Source organism: Haliotis cracherodii, unplaced genomic scaffold, assembly GCF_022045235.1.
Source record: "Haliotis cracherodii isolate W230 unplaced genomic scaffold, xgHalCrac1.p SCAF_23, whole genome shotgun sequence".
Classification (NCBI taxonomy): Eukaryota; Metazoa; Mollusca; class Gastropoda; order Lepetellida; family Haliotidae; genus Haliotis; species Haliotis cracherodii.
The window spans coordinates 6,019,053-6,039,180 of NW_027266279.1; the positions used below are offsets into that span (position 1 = coordinate 6,019,053).

The 20,128-nt window shown below is 38.8% G+C and overlaps 2 protein-coding genes across 3 annotated transcripts in view; both read left to right on the top strand.

Annotated features, from left to right (window-relative positions):
- The first annotated feature begins 1,111 nt into the window (after positions 1-1,111).
- Positions 1,112-11,219, top strand: LOC139471607 (uncharacterized). The gene is made up of 5 exons (XM_071253987.1): positions 1,112-1,256; positions 4,071-4,208; positions 4,829-4,993; positions 6,495-6,612; positions 8,372-11,219. Exons 1-5 carry the CDS (start codon positions 1,200-1,202, stop codon positions 8,614-8,616), a joined length of 723 nt encoding a protein of 240 aa, XP_071110088.1. The 5' UTR covers positions 1,112-1,199; the 3' UTR covers positions 8,617-11,219.
- Positions 11,220-16,140: 4,921 nt separating this feature from the next.
- The window catches only part of LOC139471868 (phosphatidylinositol 4,5-bisphosphate 3-kinase catalytic subunit beta isoform-like), a 57,761-nt gene continuing 53,773 nt past the window's right edge, over positions 16,141-20,128 (top strand). For both annotated transcript variants that reach the window (XM_071254370.1, XM_071254371.1), the window contains exons 1-2: positions 16,141-16,229; positions 19,066-19,213. In XM_071254370.1, the coding sequence (XP_071110471.1) occupies positions 19,076-19,213 (138 nt within the window). In that variant the 5' untranslated portion in view covers positions 16,141-16,229; positions 19,066-19,075. The remainder of the gene's footprint in view (positions 16,230-19,065; positions 19,214-20,128) is intronic.

The following is a 20,128-nucleotide window of genomic DNA, read 5'->3' on the forward strand; positions in this document are numbered from 1 at the left end:
AAGTTGCATATCATACCAAAAGACGTTAAGAGATAGTACTTGTTGTTACTCTGCCTGGAGCTCGACATGAAGGGGGCTAAAAGAGGGAGTGGTCGGCTCGGAGTCAATATAATGTGTTTGAGTAGGGTATCCATGCTAAACTGCGGCATGATATGGGCTTAGTACTCTATATTATTAGGTGTTGTATGGCAGTGCTACTATTTTGGGGCGACTCGTTTAGGCTACTGTGTTGTCATCTATGTATGTTTATGTGTGTAGTGTCCGAATCTTCACATAAAGAGGATGAGACAGGATGGGGGCGGGGGATGGGGGCGAGAGAGGAACACTTCTTTTCTCTCCTCCCCCATCTTTCCTTGTATTCGGTCCATTACTTTTGTCTATTGTACGCGTATAATACACTTTATTCCATATATTTGAAATTAATTGTAATTTAATATCGATCATCTCTGATATTTGATGTCACATCAAAGTGACTATTCCATCGAATATAGATATAAACTAAGATTAAGATGACATAATTGGATTGTAATAATTTGCAAGATATACGTTACGTTTATATGCAGCATTATTCATTATCAATAGATTACATATTCCTAAAACAAATTCACTGATAGAATTTGAGTTAAATGAAAACCTTTTTTATAAATACATATTTAGAGATTATTTCGAAATTATACAAAGAAAACAAATATAACTTTGCATAAAAATTCAAAGTATGATAGACATATGTTAATAAAAATATGCTTAGAACAACAAATATGTCAATTTTGCCCGAAACAAACATGTTACTGTGAACATGGCAACAAATACAGACGAGAGAGTGAAACCCAGTGCAACTTTACAAAGCAAAACATTGGCTTTGATACGAATAATTTCTGTGAAAATCGGGTTTAAAGAGCACAATTTTTGTTGATATGCCTTCCGAATTCATCAGTAGAAAAATTCCCATACATGGTGTCGTTCAGATATTGGTATTTCATTCTAAATTTTCGAATTTGCTGAGTGATGTTGAATATCGTAGTCGGTTTGTGTTTTTACATTCCCGCTTCCGGGTTGCTCTCGATCATGCTGACCAATCAAGAAGCCGGTTGCCTGACACGTGACCACGCCTTCCTGACTTGGTTGCGGCTCTCCTCGTGGAAATCGAGCATATTTCGTCCTGTATTCGGCATCTGTTTTTTGCAAAAAGACATCTCAAAATGACCGACGCAAAGCCCTCGCTTGCTCGTGATGGAACAATGCAAGTGACTGCAAAGGTGGGTTAAAGATTTCGACCGGGATTGTCCCAAAATCGGCGTCCAAAATCAGGTGCTTTTGTTCCTTGAGACGCCATAGATTTCGACATGTTTGAGAAATGCAGGGGTGACCTACATACCCGCATTTGGCCACCAAATACCGAAAACTAAGAGATCAATTGGCAATATTAGGATTCTTGAATAAATAATCTTTATTACTGCGAAGTTTTGTTTCTTAGTTTTCATTCCTAAGGATAATTTTGCATGGACGAATTTGCAAGTTGTCAAAATTCCAATATGGCGTCTTATATGTGCAAGGTCATGTTTGCTGGTCATGTACAATCTTGCCCGGTTGTGTATTATAAAGGAAGAGCGCTGTATTCGAAATGTTGCTTGAAAGTATTGTGCAATCACTGTTTAAACAAATGGACATACTCGTATACACTGTCAACTCCCATGCCAACATTCCTCTATTTGAAACCACAGTGATCACCAATCCAGAAATTTCATACAATTTTCTAAAGTAATTACATATATAGCAAGACGACATTATTATATCGTGTCAAATGGTTTCGTTCGTTTGAATAAGGATCTGTTACCATATCAGGTGTCATTTTGAAAGCATAGATGTTGATTGTGTGTCTAAAGTCTGAAGAATACCACTCAAATCTGGATGTGGTGATTTAGGTGATTTGTAGTTTTGATTAAGATTTGGATATAGTCCCACTTAGGTTTAATAAACTTGATGTTCTCTTTAGCATATGAAAAGGAACTGTTCCTACTGAAGTTCCAGAACAAATATGAGTACAATGGCTTGAAGTGTCTTGAAAACATGAAGCACTGTGAACATTAATCAGTGAGATGTAAAACATGCCAAGTTTTTTTTTCAGTCACTCAGATTGAGAAAAATATTGTTTTCTACTCTAGTTATCTCAGGTCTTATCAAATATGTGTGGAGGATTAAGGTATAAGGCTCATTTGTAAGTCTTTTTTTGCTAAAATTTGGTAACTTGACATTTAGAAGCATTTGACAAGGGAAAGATGCAGTGACACTTTTGTGCTAAACTTGCTTAGCAAATCATGTGTTTGTTGTTGCAGACTTTCAGTGTCAACCATTTGTGGGTTCTTAGAAACTTAAAACAATTATTTACTCGTCTGGAAATCTGAAATTCCTGTTGAGATACTCGCTTGTTTTGTTTCACTAATCTACAAGATTATAAATATTCTGAAGCTATTTTTCTTTCAAGTCTTACATGATGCCTATCGTCAATAAGTCATTAATAACTCCAAGCTTTGGCACAAAATGCATTTTTGGTACGAATATTTTGAACAATACCATATACCGTACTGTGACTTGGCAGAAAGTTACTACATATGAAAGTAGAGTACAACACTCCATTAACCCAATTCCTGTTGTCAGTAATTTATTCACCCAAATCCAATTACCAGTTTGAGGTAGTGTATTCTGTGATGTTTGTACCAAGGGTCCGGTTGGCTTTTTTAAAGGTTTTGTGTACATTAAGATTAGAGCAAATTTTATACCAGATGCGCTAGGGAAGGGCAGAGCTTTCCTGGCCCATGGTTTGTTGTCTTAGGGGTGTGGCTCAGCTTCTACAATAGACCATGGTGCATTATGGGCTATTTTTACATTAGAGAAACTTTTTTGCCCTTGGTGAAGAAGCGTAGCCCATCAGAACTTGAATGAATTGATACATTTCGTCGGCATTTCAACTGGGAAGTACTTTTTGGATAACTGGTTGTTAAAGCAGGTTTGATGCAGTTTTCTGTTTTGTTGTGAAACAAATTAATGTGTTCAAAATGTGTCTGGAATACTGTGTTGCATGTGCAAAGCTGAATCAGCACTTTAGTGCTTTGCTAGCCTTGTGTATGAAAAACACTTGGCATTGTGATTTGAAGTTCGAACAGATTTTTCTTTTGGCTTTGTTGTGCTTTGAGTGAAATATGAATGATACTTATTGTTTATAAAGATGTCACCACAAAATAGTTTCATTTTTTATAAATATGTCATTTCAGAAAAAGAGTCAGGAGACATTTCTTGCATATCAGGGATTTATCTAGGGAATTTTTATTATTATTTTTTTCAATATTGAGATTTCAGTTCAAAGTTCTTATTTTCTTAAATCCAAAATCAAAATCAGTCTAATGAACTAAACATTAAAGCCTCTTTGTATCTCTTTAGCATAGCCCCGATCAAACAGGGCAGGTGAATCAAGTTTAACTGAGGAATTTCGTCCATTATGCCAAGGACATTCTTTTGTGCAATCTACAACTTGAAAACTACTTCATAGGTTATTTTCAAATTCGGTGAGCACTTTTTATACCTATTGGAGAGGTGCAGTGCGAAGTTTGATTTCCATATTAGGATTTTCTGAAACATACAGTTTTTTTTGCTTTTTTTTACTTGGAATATTTTACTGAAACATTTGTGTGACCTATAACTACTTTATGGATCTTTTCAAATTTGGTGTACAGTTTCTACTCCAATAGGAGATGTGAGGTGTAAAGTTTGATTTCAATAAGTGAATTGTCTAGTGAAATACTGCTTTTTTCATGTTTTGAACTTATTTTGGGGTATCAGCAAGCAGTGCTCGTCTTTTTACCCCTGTTACAAAATCATTCATATTCTTTGCTATTTGTGAAATAGGTGTTGAAAGGCGAGGACATGGGATGTCTACCAGTAATTGCAATTTGGTAATTTGTACTGACATCGGCTGCAGGTATCCAATATCAGCCTCTTAGCCATGTTAGCATGTCTAGATGAATCCAAACATATTTGTGCAAGTTTTTTCTATGAATAATATTTGTACTTTTCAGGAGGGTATTGATTACCTTGAGTCAGCTGGACACGACAAACTGCTCAAGCTTCAGGGACTGAAACCAGAAGAAGACGCAGCATCCGGCTCCAACAAATCTGGGCTTCCCCGAGATAGCACTATGGCAGTTACAGCAAAGGTATGTCGGTGGAGGGTGTGGTGGGCTTGGAGCAGGCATTCAGGGTTGAAGTTAAAAATTGGCACAGGTAATGAGTGGCCAAGCCCAGTTGTCTGACGCCAGTTTACAAACTGTAAGTGACAGAAGATGTAGACACAGGAAACAAATTGTCTGTTTCAAGCAGGACAAGTGATATAAGGCTGGGAAGGCACAAGGGATGAGACGAATGTCACATGATATAATGTTTAATGACAATAACAATAAGACTCCATAGTTACATTACTTTCTGACTGTGCATGCGTTATGTTTTACTTTCATATGTTTGAATAAAGATTAATTAAGCTTCAGTGTATGCATCGTCAGATGGTTTCTGCACATATCTCAATTTGTATTCCCATTGAAACCTACAGTGGTTTTCCAGGTAGCATCAGGTAGTAAAATCTATTGCATGTATGACATGTCACCTGGGGCAATATAATTGTATGTTTGGATTCATATTTTTGAAGAAAATAGGGTCATGATCCAACAAAGAGAGAAATAATGGCCTCTAATACTAATAGTTTCATTTATTTGGGTATGACTGGGCAGCTTATGTAATGCAAGTTGTGTATCAGCTGTCATTCTACAATGTTCTCTTACAGGAGGGTGAGCAGTTTCTGGAGGCAGCTGGAGGAACCGTTGATGCAGATGCTCTAACTCGAAGCCAGCAGAAAAAAATTGAAGAGATCCAGAGTGAAACGTCTGAAGAGCCATCACCAAAGAAACCTAAAATGTCAAAGGAAGGAACAATGGCTGTCACAGCTAAGGTGGGCATATTCAGGCTGTAACTGGGTCAATCATCCCAAAAAACCAAGGGAGGTAATTGGCGAATTATCTCCCTTGATGGTAGTTCTTTGAGGTAACGCACAACCAAATGTTTTCCCATAGACTTCTATAGTAACGTTATAATTTTTTTTTAAATAATTAAGCATTAAACAACTATTACCTGTACATGTGTGCACAGTTTGTCCCCAGAGCAGCAAAAAAAAAAAATGACCAGCTTAGTCAGCTTCTTTTCTGAGCACAGGAAGCTAAACACACCACCCCCAGTTCTGCACCAAATGACACCTTCTGGAAAATATTTGTGGTCATTTTAAGCATAAGTCATCATTTTGAAAAAGACAGTACTAAATGAAGAAAATCATGGTCATTTTTAATAACTGGATGGATGTACATTTAAAAGACACAAAAATCTTACACAATATCATCCAATCACTGCCTGCAGATATCATTGATCTCCCTACGAAAACCGCACTGTCCCAACGGGTTCTGATTTAGTGTAGTAGAACTTTGAGTTTCTGCCATTTTGTAATCCTAGACTGGATGTCATTATTGCCTATTTAGTAAGAGAAAAGGAAACATTTCTCCGGCAGTTGTGCCATTAAAAGAAATATTTTAATTAACACATGTGAAGCAGACTGTTGTCTATTGTCAATGAACGTTGTATTAAGAGCAGAGTTCACTGGGTTAGTTCCTCCCTCCTCACTTTTGAGAAATATATCCATCAGAAAAATGTTTTATGCAGCTGAAGATAAGGGAAATGAAATACAAATGAGATAATGCGATGGAAATGTCTTTCCAAAACTGTCTGTGATGCGTGTCATTGATCCCAATTGCGTGGATCGATGCTCATGATATTAATCACTGGATTGTCTGGTCCAGACTCGATTATTTACAGATCACCGTCATATAGTTGGAATATTGCTGAGTGCGTCGTTAAACAACAAACCAACCAATCTTTCCAAAACTAAATCCTTTACATCTTGGATTATAAAAAAATGACTATTAAAACGCTGATGGCATTGTTGATTGTCTGCATAGGAGTCAATAGTTTCAATTGTCGCAATAATCAAACATCAATTATTCATGAGACATCTCATCAAATTTCTAAACTTGCTGTTTGTTAATTACAATGTCAGATTGGAGTTACTTCCCCTCGATTTTAGTAGTGACAGGGACGAAAACGGATGATTTTGACTTTGGCAGCAGTACTTTCATCCTTTCTATTACATTGGTTAATATGATTAACAATCCTTAAAGTTTGTTTAATACAATTACAATTGTGAAAATCGTCTCCCCAACTATATAAGATACCTGACTCAGCGTTAGCATAGTTTTCAAACCTTATCATTCTGCCTTGTGCAATCATTAAGATTCTACGGCTTAGGAACATTATGTTGTAAAATACATTGATCTGGTGAAAATTATTGTGTTTTTGTTAAGTTTATCCCTTATTTAGGTTATTAAATATTTGATTTTTCTTGTCAGGAGGGTAAAGATTTGTTAAACAATGAAAAACTTGGTGATACAAGACAAGAGACCAAAGCACGGAAAGGGCGAGCAACACCCAAGAGAGAAGGGACAATGGCGAAGACGATGCAAGAAGGTTTGTCAAGCAGCCCAGTGTTATAAAAAGATATTTTCACAAAATATTCCCACAACAAACTTTGTCAAACGCTAAATGACAGAAATACAAATGCAATCTCTGACCACATGTAGCAGTTTTTGTTTTGGCTCAGTGATCGACAGAAATTTCTGGCCAAAAAGGATTTTAATTCATTGATTGAAAGGTAAAGCAGAGGTTTAGATATCATGTCTGCTGACATATGAAGATCCAGGGTAGAATAGATCTTCAGAGACCCATGCTTGTCGTAAAAGGCGACGAACGTGGTAAGGTTTGCTGACTTGGTCGATACATGTCATAGTGTCCCAATTACGTGGATCGATGCTCATGATGTCAATCACTGCAGGGTTTGACAAATGTCATATCGACACACAAGCCCACTGGTCCAGCAAGAAATGAAAACTACTGGCCCAGATATTATGTTACAAATCCAACAGAAATTCAGAAATTTAAGAGCGCAAACACTTGTCAATATAGTTAGTCATTTTATTCATGATTTTACTGACTTCTAACCATGGAAATTTGAGCTGTTGGAATGTCCTTCCCCTCTTTCTTGCACTTTGTGTTGGTTCACAGGGCTTTTCAATTTGCCGCAGTGGCTTTAAAAAATTCCACGAAGCAGTGCCGGCCGTGACGTCCATTACAGAATACCGTTATGTGAAGTGTAGAAAGTAGCATTAATTTGATTGGTCACGTTAATCACTTCCAGTTTGCTACGATGGAATTTATTTTTTATTAACAACTGGTCTCTCACTTTCCTATGTAGGGTTGTTATCATAGCATGTGCATGCCACCCGGACATGAATAGCCAGTTTACAGATATTTGATACCTCATGTTACCGTCTCGGTAAGGGAGGTAACTAAGATTGGTAGTTGGCAGAGACAAGTTGACTGAATGAAAGATCGAGTGAGTTTTAAAGTGATTGGTACACCATATTATTTCAATAACCAGCTGATCCAGTATAAATATAAAATTACTGGCCCAGATCAAGTTTCACTAGCATTTGTCTAGTTGGCCGGCGTATTTGTTGAACACTGTCACTGGATTGTCTGGTCCAGACCAGATTATTTAAAGCTTGCCGTCATATAGCTGGAATATTGCTGAGTATGGCGTTAAACAACAAGCAAACAAATATCTGTCTGTCTCTTAATACTTTACCACAAACACATAATCCTCTTTGTCTTGAGGGCTTCCATTTGGTCCCATGGTTCTTGCGATATCAGATTACCTGCCCTTGATTTTCATTCACCATTTTTGATTTGCTATGCTGCTCAGTCTAATGGACCAATCAGAATGCTAATTACAAACCAGCCTCGATGGTGGGTTGGCGATATCAACAAGAAGTTTTGCTAGAGAGTGAGACAGAAAAAGAAAGCGCTCAAAAATCTTTTTCTTGGGAAGGATGTGTCTATGTCCTTTAAGACTGGCGCTGGCAAGTCCTACCCCACGCATTTTCATTTTTCTTTAACTCAGTGTTTGATTGGTCAGCAAAATGTTAATTAGAATCAATGGCAGATAATTTGAGATCACGAGAACCAGGGGAATTGATCCATGGGTTAATGTGTGTTTACTGAAGTATGAGCCGTGGAGATATAGAGGATGAATACACGCACATCCTACGATATTACAACTTGCAGAAGGATTTTCTTATGTTTCCTGTTCTTTGTGGAGAATGATAATAGTGAATTATATGATTGATGTCAAAAATAATTTTCTTCAGTGTCGCAATTTGTTTTGCAGCAAAATCTTTGTTAGGTGATGATGACCTCAGTGGGGGTCGAAGGACAAGGTCACGTGCACGAGGGGCCGCTCCACCAGCAAAACCACCAGTGAAACGAGCAGGTACGATGCAGAAGACCGCAAAGGATGGAAAGGAATTTCTAAACAGGTCAAGAAAGAGCAAGAAGGAGGAGGAAGAAGAAGAAGACAAGGAGAGCAAAGATGAGGAGGAGGAAGAAGAGGAGGAGGAAGAGAAGAATGAGTGAGGAGTAATGTTCATTTCGCAAGACATCAATCCCAGTTTTCATTTTCATCAGACTGAAGAGAGCGAAAGAGAGAGAGAGAGACATGTGAATCATTTTATTAACAGAGCAGCCAATTTAGATGTTAACCTGAATAGATGAAGAATGTTTGTCTTTGTTTAAGCATATTTTAATCATTCAAAAGTGCAAATTCTTATTTATCGCAATGATAAATAATTCGATTTCTTAACAATTGATAGATGTTTTGGACAGGTCTTGGAATGGATCATTTTACATAAACCAACCAACAAATGATTCATTTCTGAAACAAAGTTATTGAACAAATGTACCTATAATCATTTACATTTTAGTTCCATTGGTTCGACAGGTGAAGTGCCATTTTCATACATTATCAGAATGTATATTTAACTCATTGATGTCTGTTCTGTTTGTAAAATGAATAATTCTCGTACATTGGTTTAACGGCAGCAATTGATAATAGATGAATATAATAATGGTATCTGTTAACGGCTTGTAGATAATGTTATTATCACTAATAAATCACTACACAGAATCTGTTTATTTCAATTTTGACATGTCAATCAAATGCTGTGTATATGTCATCAGTCCCTGCTATGTAGATATGCATTATTCATATTGGCAGTGAGTGAACGTGGTGGCTGAAAGGCGATGGCATGTCGATTTCAATAGACACCTGTTTGAAATGAACTCCAGCACCACTGTTACCATGGTTACCATTTGTTATCATTGACTTTTTATTAGAGCATCAATGCATAAGAAATGTTCATGTGTTCCAAAATCTGCATTTGTTTTCGCAAGTAATACTTCTCAACATTATCAACATATCCTTGATGGCATTATAGTACACGCATATATACACAGGTCTTTCCTTTTGAGAAACAAACCATCTTCATGCTTTGGGAACATTTGAATTGACACAAAGGCAGTTCATTCAAATCAATATTTATGGATCGATGAGTTAATCGATACATCATCAAAGTGCATAATCACACTCTGTAACTGGTTTTGCAATCTGTGTTCAATGTTTGGCCTTTCACAGCCTCAGCCATCTTGTATTCATCCAAATTCATGGCCATTTTACAAGCTAACATTACCTGCAATTTTAAAACTCTCAAACCTTGAAACGATTTGTGTTGTCACAATCTTTGTATATGGATTGTTACATAGGAGTGTTAGTCTTTTATGTAGATGAATTTGTTAATGATATAGAATAGGCAAGACTGTATGAGCGCAAATGTGTCATGCGTTGATAGATTTTGTCGAACGTTTGTGATGTTCATTTTTTAGAGACGCTGACTTACCATGGATATCTTTTGCTTACTATTGGCGTTTTTAGTGGTATTTATGTAATTTTACCTATGCTGATCAGACAACCCCTTCAAGTTGAGATATTTTACTCTTAATAAGATACCTCTCTGTGTGAAGATTAACGATCACCTTAGCGCTAAGATCGCTTTGTACAACGGCACCCTGAGGGCAACTCCATGAGGCCTCTTTTGGTAAGAACAACTTCGGGGCTTCTGCGAGTGAAACATTCAGACCACCATATCTGATTTCTGTACTGAGAAAATGAACTAAAAGGACAAGTTCCAGATGTAGATGAGTAAGGCAGCACCTTTTTATTGTTATGGATATCTTATTCTTCCTGTTGCCTTGGCACCATGTCTTCAACACCAACAGGTGTTCTGTGGGTTCTCTTTTGTTCAAATGAAAAAGTTCAAATCAAGGTGGTAGGAAATGAATTATTACGAACAGAAGATGTCGAAATGGTAGTTTGCTCAAGGATTGCCTGACGTGACCTCCAATCATCACACAGAGAGGATGGTATCAGAGTAAAAATCTGATTTTATGTAGTACAAAAGCCCAATAGAATATGGTTCCCTTTTTATGAATACCAGGGGAGACCAAGGGGGGACTCGAGCTTGATATACTACTTTATATACTCTTGCGTGCAGCTGCAGTGAGTTTTACTACCAAAGACTTGTATACGAGTGATAATATTAACTAGAAATCATTGTTACATTGTAATACAAAATTACAATATTGTGACCGCAAGGATACACTTTTCCTTCAGGTGAGATAAATTTTATTTAAATTGTTGATTTTTTTTCTAATTTATTTCAGCTCTATTGAGCACGATATTTCTGTAGCTTGCTGAATTTGGTTTAGTTTGTTGTGAAAATGGACGTGTAACAATCTTTATCACAATTAATTGTTTAGGTATATACAAATGTTCTATCTATTGAGCAAGTTTGTCCTTATCTAAGCTGCAAAATGATATTTGTGTCTTGTCTTACTGTAGTAAATGTTACTTTCATATTTTAGATTTTGCATTTACACATTTTACTAAAGTGTTATCTATATATATGCTAAAACTTTCCTTTACTTCAATGTGATTCTTTTATCATAAGTCCATGACTGCCAATATGATCCAACTAGGACAACACTTCATAAGGGAACTGTGTCATTTGTGTCATAATGTTTCAATGACAACTGTCAGCCATGAGGAGGTGTTCTACTTTTGTATCAAGATGTGTATGTTTTGTGACTGAGAGCTTTGGAAATAAACATTTCTTATGTCAGTACTGTACGTGTTATTTTAAATTTTGTATCTTTTATTGTAGGGGCAATGGGGTGGTGGTTTAAGCGTTCAGTGAACACAAGGAAGGCACAGGTTCGATTCCCCACATGGGTACAACATGTGAAGCCTATTTCTGGTGTCACTGCCGTGATATAGCTGGAATTTTGCTAAAAGCAGTGTTTAAACCAAATCGAACACTTTTTCTTTTGTAACCTTATGAAAGTTGCAATCATGTAATATGTTTTGGGGAATGATCAAATCCCTCAAGGGATAAGTGAATGGTCTTTCGTTATTCAAGGGTGCCAGTGCACAATATACATGTTCCTCCTTGAATGTAGTAAGCCCTCAAAACAGTTGTTGCTATTTTCATGTATATTTCCCCCATCCCTAAAGGGGTTGATAGACTTCTCTGCGCGTTTCCTCATGGACATTGGTGTGTCGGGGAAACGAAAGGCAGACATAAACTGATGCCACTTAAAAAGTACAATATTCAACAGGAGTGGTATGTTGAAAGTACACAACATGAATCAATGATTCTTTGTGCGTTCTCACTCCATGGGACCATGCTTCACATTCACTTTGGACCCCACCACATGCCCATCTGCTGCTGACAGACAAAATAAACTGATGTGCTGAAGAAAGTTAAAACAAACATGAAATGGTTATTCCATGGTGATGTAGTCAGGTATTGGGCGATAATACATGCATATCAATAGGTATCTGGGTACAGGTGATGGTGGTCGCAGTTTCAGGGTACACGGTAATGATCTCGGTGAAGCAGGTACTGTCATACCCAGGTGGTTCACTCATACCAGACATTCTCAATTGCGTATTTGAGCGCCAGTGCACGCGGAGACTTCATGGATAGCCCGCCTGATGTTATTGGGAATCCGGTACCACTCTTCCTTCTTTGCGGCTTTAGCTGTTGACGGTTCTTTGGTAGATGCCGCCTCCTGATCTGTCCATCACCACACCACAAGTTTGTTGTTAAACGCCGCACTCAGCAATATTCCAGCTCTATGAGGGCGGTGAGATTTGACTATGGTGAGCGAGTTGACCGTGGAAGAACATCGTGCACAGCCAAGATATCCTGGACGACCCCTACAGTGAGTGTTTTCTGGTGCTGTTGGTGAAGGAATGGTAACACCACGGTTCGGAGAACGTCATCGCTGTGTACCTTGCCGTCGAGGTTGCCACTGATGACGACTCAATATCGAAATATTGCTATTGGTAAGCACCTGAAGTTAATAAATCGATTGTTAAATCAGTTTCTTATCAATAGTATCGAATTCAGTTAATAATATCGATAGTTTCGATTGTATTAACCATATCAGTAAAATACATGCATTGCTGTTTAAATTTGTTTTTCTTTTTGATCATGAGTGGTAGTAATTTACACATGGCATTGTGGAAGTTTCGTTTTCTTAAATTATTAGGGAAACGAAAAAACAAATCAGTCGTATCTCAAACTTAACTTTATATTTGTTGTTATGGTTTTCACATTCAAAGGAAACTTCAGTTCCAAGATTTAATTGAACTCTAAAATCCATCTAAAATGATACACTGAAAACTATCGATATTTATCGCAATAGATTCTTGCAATATAAATAGTTATCGCAATAGTTGCTTGCAATATCAATAGTTATCGCAATAGTTGCTTGCAATATCAATAGTTATCGCAATAGTGATTTCCAGACCGATAGGGGCGGTCGGTTAGCCTAGTGGTTAAAGCATTCGCTTGTCACGCCGAATACCCGGGTTCGATTCCCGACATGGGTACAATGTGTGAAGCCCATTTCTGATATTGATGGAATATTGCTAAAAGCGGCGTAAAACCAAACTCACTCACTCCAGACCAATAATCACCCATACCTTACCTCACGAATCCTACTCTTAACCACCAGTTTTGTTGACTACCCCTTGGGGTAGAATGGAACCACAGCAAGCCATGCTGTTCGTAAGAGGCGACCAACTGGTCTGTCAGACATGGTGACTTGGTTGATAAGCGTGTCATCGTGGACCGACGCTTTAACTTAACCTGAAATATGAACTTTGACTGACCTTAGATATATTGTGACAATGGCTGTATGATCATAGCTTTGTGACACGAAGGAAAACCTTTCAGTTTTCCTTTGCCCCTGAAACTGAGGGCACCGGTCTACCACTCGAACTTGATTTTTTTCATCAACTTTCCAGGGCCCGTTTGTTCAGAACCCGGCTATTTTAAAGTTAGGATAACTCCAAACCGACCGTTAAATATTTAACCACACGTTAGTTAACCAGCCGTCAAATTACTGATGCGGGATTAAATGGATAACAATTAGGTTAGCTTACCACATGGTGAAGGTTAAACACATTGGTTAAAGCACATATTAGGTTAAATAGTATACTAAATTCTTAGCGGTGGCACTTCCGTCACTGCATGTGTCGTATCGAATGTTGTCCGCAACAGCATCGATGACTTTACCGGGCTTTTAACCAACCGTTGACGATAACCATGCTTTGATAAAACACCATAGCTATTTGGTTAACTGGAACGCACAGTTAACAATGACGTAAATTAACGGCTGGTTAAGAGTTAACCGGGTTCTGAACGACCGGGCCCAGACCTTTTAAGCGCCGATTAAAGACTCGCCTTTTCAAGTTCGCCTGCCCTTTTATTGATTGAAATGAAACCTTACTTGTGCGCTTCGTGTATTCGTGCGCTACAGAAGGGGACTGTAAATGTGCATGCAGGCGGTCGGGATAAAGCTGCACCGGTGCTGTCTAATTCCCATGGAGACCTTCCCTGTGGTCCACTATTGTGAATACAGGAAGGTCGGCGGTTCGATCCCCGGCCGCGTCATACCAATTTGAAGCCTTTAAAAGATGTTACCTGTTGTTTCCCTATTTGGCGCTCGACATTATAAGGGGATAAAACAATGGTTTGGCTCGGAGTCAGTATATTGTGTCAAAGATGAGGTTTAACTGCCGCACAGTTTGTTTTGTTGTTTTCGCCGCACTCAGCACTATTCCAGCTTGTTTGACGGCGGTCAGTAAATAATCGTGTCTGGACCAGATGATCCAGTGATTGCATCATGAGAGTCGGTCGAGTCAGTTGGGATACAATGACATGCATCAACCAAGTCAGCAAGCCTGACCATGCACCCGATCCCGTTGGTCACCTCTTACTGTGAGCATGGGTTGCTGAAGACCTATTCTAACCCGGATCTTCACTGCATGGGATGCGGCGCGGTATCTCGGTGGGTCCAGGCTGGACATGCACTCGGACTCTCATCTAATCTAATGCGCTAGACTCAACAATGTCATTGTACTCATGTTTTGTAATAAACTGGCGGGTTAACAAAACTAAACACCCATGTTTGATGGTGATTAAAAATGAAACTAACAAGAATCAAAGATGGTTATTCGTTGGTGATATATGTCATAGTATTATTATGCTTCACGAATTGAGTATCAGAGTCAAGCAGGTATTGTCATGACCAGCTTAATATTTGAGTGTGTACTTTCTTTTCCCCTGCCTAGCAGGTTAGTTTCTAATTTATAGTTGTCAATTTTAAAGGGTTTTTTTTAGTTTTTTGTTTGTTTGCATGTTTAACGCAGAGCTCAGCAATATTCCAACTATATGACTGTAAATAATCGAGTCTGGACCAGACAATCCAGTGATTGACATCACGAGCATCGATACATCAACCAAGCCAGCGAGCCTGACCACCCGATCCTCTTATACGACATGTCGCCTATTACGACAAGCAAAGTCACCTTTTACGGCAAGCATGGGTTGCTGAAGACCTCTTCTACCCCGGAACTTTTATGGGCCTTAATTTTCTTAGTAACATGACCATACATGCTGTGGTTTATGTTCGTCTTGGCTTTCTTTTCAATATACTTGAAACAAACTTACAAAATACAGTAGCATATTCGATCATGATTCTACATATTTCACAACCTCTGATGAGACGGTGGGGCGGGACACGTGGGTATGTACATCGTTCACTCGTCACGCCGAATTAAGGCCTGTATTCGATTCACAACATTGGCAGGCTTACAATCTGTGAAGCCCATTTAGGATTTCATGTCAAGATATGGATGACAAATTCAATTGCTTAAAAGCAGCGTAAAACAAGAAGACACTTTGTTCGAAATACTATACTATGTTAAAACCTCTATACCACGGTTAAAATTGTTCCCGGTTTCAGCATGAAGAGTACACAAAAACATCTCAGCAACAGTTGATGATTATTTTATCATATCCATACAGTGATATGTAAACTGGACAAAATGTGTCTGAAAAAAGGTGTGCGCGCACCCAATAACCAACGTCGCATGCGCCTGTGTAGTTGATCTATAATCCTGGGATTCTGAAAACGAAGTGATAGTGCCAGTTGATAAGGGTCATGGACTGTACAAAATATGCTGATATACGCATATCGTTATGGAATCTAGCCGCTATATTATAATATTAAATCAGAAAAATGTGTGTGTTAACACTGCATGGTAAATATAGGCCTATATTCACCGACAAAATAGTGAGGACATTTGTTCTTATCCTTGCAACAGTAAACGGAATATCAATTATGTAGTAATATTGCAAATTAAGGTCTGCAATAACCTTTGATGGCTGTTTCTGTGTTGAGACTAAAACCATGCGCTATCTGCAACATATCAGCTGTTCGAGCTAGATTTTGAACTTCTGTGCTTTCCGCGGTCTGCAAATTGTGAAGTGCTCGAAGGCGTAGGATTACAAAGAAAATATTTTTTATCACAAACGACAATTTCAAAGATGCACATGTTTACAAAGAATGTGATACTTCTGCTTCAACCCATCTGCATCAATATTCAGTACATAATATTTGCAGTTAATACACGTTCCAGTACGGGGACTATGTTTTTCGCGCGTAGTGAGATACGACACGACGAGTTATCACGTCCAGGAAGTAAATGGAAATCAGCACAAATCGTCATCAACAAATATGTCAGAAAGTGCGGGTAGAAAGGGGTGGTTCTCACGTTGGTAAGTGTCCACATTTATCCAGCAAATGGCAGATGGTGTGTGGGTGTGCTGCACAACGATCATTACATGTTTATCATTTGTGTCACTTCACATTTTTCGTTATCAACTCAGAATTTCGAAATTAGAAAGTTAAACAGTTATATTGCTCACGAACCATGCTTCGTTTCTACTTCCCCGTTTGAACAAAAGTAATAATTTATTGGAACTGACATCCGGGAATTATATGTTTGTGGCCTATTTAGAATTATGATCAATGAATTATGATTGTCGAGAACCCGAATCATATATATATATGTCCTTGACTGGCTATTGAACTGACCACTTAAGTAGGCCTAATATTTTCTAAAACTTTAATGTATAAAATAGGGTTGATTATAACATGGAAAATTACTGTTGCAAAAGTAGATCAATGATGTTGCTCAATAGTGTATTATACGAAAATTATAAAGTGATTTGAGGTCACAGCAAATATCGTGGGATCATGGGTTTTCAGACATCATACGTTTTTTTAGACGGTCATATTTATCACGACTCATGCTTTAACAGCATACCTGTCAACTCTCACGCATCTTGCGTGAGTCTCACGCATTTATCACCTATGTCACGCTCATACGCGAGGTTGCACCCTGCACCCTGGCTCATTTAGACATCCAGGGGTTGACAGCTATGTAACGGGTGGGTGGGCGGATGAAGGATCACCCACACAACCATTGTAAATACTCTGATGATGGCTTGTTTTTAAGAGAAAGTTGTCATTGATAAGTGGATGGTATGTTTTACATTTGTTCATGTAGAGAAAACTACGATTGGTTGTAAGTGTCTGACTGAAAGTTTCATGTAGATGAAGTCCAAAATGACTAAAAGTCAGGATATATTTACCTCTTTAGCGACCCCTCTGCCATTTTCATAATTTTGGCAAACTAACAAGCTGCATATGCACCCCAGTGTTGAAGACATGGTTACTGACTCACAAAACACCATTCTGCATACCCATCCCAGGCCTGACGTCTCAGGCGCAACATTTTGCTGTGAAGAGTAGCGTACCTTGGGCACACTAGAAACCTATGACCATGGGTTCGAATCTCGGTTTGCCAAGATTATGTTTCTCGGTTTGTCAGAACCTCACTCACTCACTCATTCCTATACACCCACTCACGTGTAAAATGGAAATACCGTATTTAACCTAAAAAGCAACCAGGGCGCTCTCAAAATCAGAAATAGGTTCTTATCAGACTTTTGAAAGATCATAAATTTCGTGGTATATGCTGACAGCCTGAAATGTTTATATACAACAGAAATAATTTTTCCAGAATTTAATTGCCCATAATTAAGCATGTTAAGGGTGCATATAACACACAAGTGCGTATTATACATGAATAAATAAGTCTTGTGTACATTGATCAATCGGAAGGGGTGCTAATTGGGATCGTTCACTATCCAATGTATTAGCAAATATCTCTGTGGGCGCTTTTTAGAGCAGGGCGCTTATTACGTCAAATACGGTAAGGATGTCTGAGTGATTTTTGCAACAGTCAGCAATATTGGCACACTGAGCCTGGTTTCACAATGTGACAATGTGACAAGACAATTCCAGGGATCAATTTAAGGAACCTGATTAAACTTGCTCCAGGTGCATGTTGACGAAAACCTAGTTGCACCAGACAAAACCAGGCTGCACTCTGGTCCCAAAAGTTATCAAAGTTGAAATGTAGGTGCATGAACTAGTCTGAATTAATACAGTTTCAGATATCTTGAGGACTGCGCCACGTTTGTCATGATTTTAACACAGTTAGCGAACCGTAAAGATCCGGGCTAGAATCGGCCTTCAACAACCCGTGCTTGCTAAAGAGGCAACTATGCTTGGTGTAAAAGGCGTCAAACTGGATGAGGGGTCATGCTCACTGATGCATATCATCATATCTCAATTGCGTAGGTCGATGCTCATAATGTTAATCACTGGATTGTCTGGTCCAGGCTTGAATAATTACAGACCGCTGTCATATTGCTGGAATATTGCTGAGTGTGATGTTAAATAACAAACAAATAAACACCTCTCCATGCTCCTAGGGGCGGTCAGGTAGCCTAGTGGTTAAAGCGTTCACTAGTCATGTCGAAGACCCGGGTTCGATTCCCGACATGGGTACAATGTGTGAAGCCCATTTCTGGTGTCCCCCGCCGTTATATTGCTGGAATATTGCTAAAAGCGGCAATAAACCAAACTTACTCACTCACTTCTTGCTCCTGCTATCAACCTCTGGTTTACCTTGGTGAGATGATATATCTTGTAGATTGCTGACCTTCACATAAAATAACATTCCCTAGCCTGCTCTTAAGATTAGTAGCTGGTGTAGGATGAATGTCTTTCAGAAAACAATGCACTGTGAAATGTTTGCTGCTTAACGCTGACTCAGCAATATTTCAGCTAAATGACAGTGGTCTGTAAATAATTGAATGTGGCCTAGGCAATCCAGTGATGCCATCATGAGCATCGATCTACTCATTTGGGATACAGTGACATGGATCAACCAAGTCAGAGAGCCTGACCACCCAAGCCTCCTACGACAAGCATGAAAGTGTATGGGGGTTCCGGAGTAGAACTGGCTCCCAGTAACCTATGCATGTCATCACTCAGTTGTTTGGTGTCATTGTGCCTTGATGGAGTGGGATGTTGCTCATGATATCAACCATTGGTTTGTCGGGTCCAGACGCAACAATTTACAAGCTGCCATGATGAAGATGGGTTGTTGCCAAATGTGGTTTTCGAAAAATATTTACTTGCTCGATATCATATATAGTGAATGTAAAATAATGTTCAGTTTTGATTACCTCCCTTTAGATATCCCATAATGCCACCTATAGTGGTGCTGGCGGACATCAGTTCAAACCTAACGGATGACAGCCTTAGCATCGACTACCTCCTCCCTAATGGTATTCTCATTCCAATCAAAACAAGTTTCTACAAGCCGTTTGAAATCATCAAACAGGTAAGATCAGCCTTAGAATTTTTAATTGTATCTTAAGATTATTCTTGAAAGACCTCCTCCATGGTCTAGTGGATAGAGCATCTGCCAGGAGAGCAGAAGGTCGGTGGTTCAATCGCTGTCTTACTGAAAGATGTTACTTTTTATTACCCTGCCTGGCGCTTGGCATTATGCAGATAAAACAAGGACTGGCAGGCTCGGAGTATGCTATGTCTGGTATGAAGTATGTTATCATGGTATGTTAGTGATTTAGCACCTAAAACATGCAATTGTCTGGACTAGTACAAGCAACCACACACATGTGCATGCATGTCGCTACATAAGTGCAATGATCTTAAATCCCATTTCACCTCGCCACTAATCCAGAAGATAAGTGGAAACCTGATTTAACAGGGTGCCGTTGTTAAAAACAATCTTAGCGCTAAGACTGTCGTAAGGCCAGCGTTAGAAATTGGCACTAGTCCTGTAGTCCTTGCCAATAGTTAAGGTGTCATAAGGACTAGTAGAAATTTGCCCTTTTTAAGCATTTGCTATATGTTATCATGATAAGGACTAGTGGTTCAAACCTGTTAGTTTCTACCGCTGAAGTTTGAGTTACGATCATCTCAGTGCTAAGGTCGCTCTGTACAACGGCATCCTGGTCCTCAGGGTGTGTGGCTCCTCCTCCTCTTTGATCAGTCTCTCCCGCCAAATATCAATGGTTCCTGATTACTGTATGCAGATAATCCATGAAAAATGTCTTGATCATTCCTGCTGATTCGTTTTCTTTCAACATTGTCACAGTGACGATGTGTCATTTTCATTTCATCATCAGACTTTTGGGGGGCTGGGACCCCATCTAAGTCCCTCTACTTGACAGTAGGGCTGGGATGAGTCCAAATTTACTACCCAGGTACCCACATGCCTATTACCCGACCC

Coding starts and splice junctions, on each gene's coding strand:
- LOC139471607 (XM_071253987.1), top strand. CDS start 1,200: ATGACCGACGCAAAGCCCTCGCTTGCTCGTGATGGAACAATGCAAGTG. Junction 1,257..4,070: donor CAATGCAAGTGACTGCAAAG/GTGGGTTAAAGA, acceptor TGTACTTTTCAG/GAGGGTATTGATTACCTTGA. Junction 4,209..4,828: donor CTATGGCAGTTACAGCAAAG/GTATGTCGGTGG, acceptor GTTCTCTTACAG/GAGGGTGAGCAGTTTCTGGA.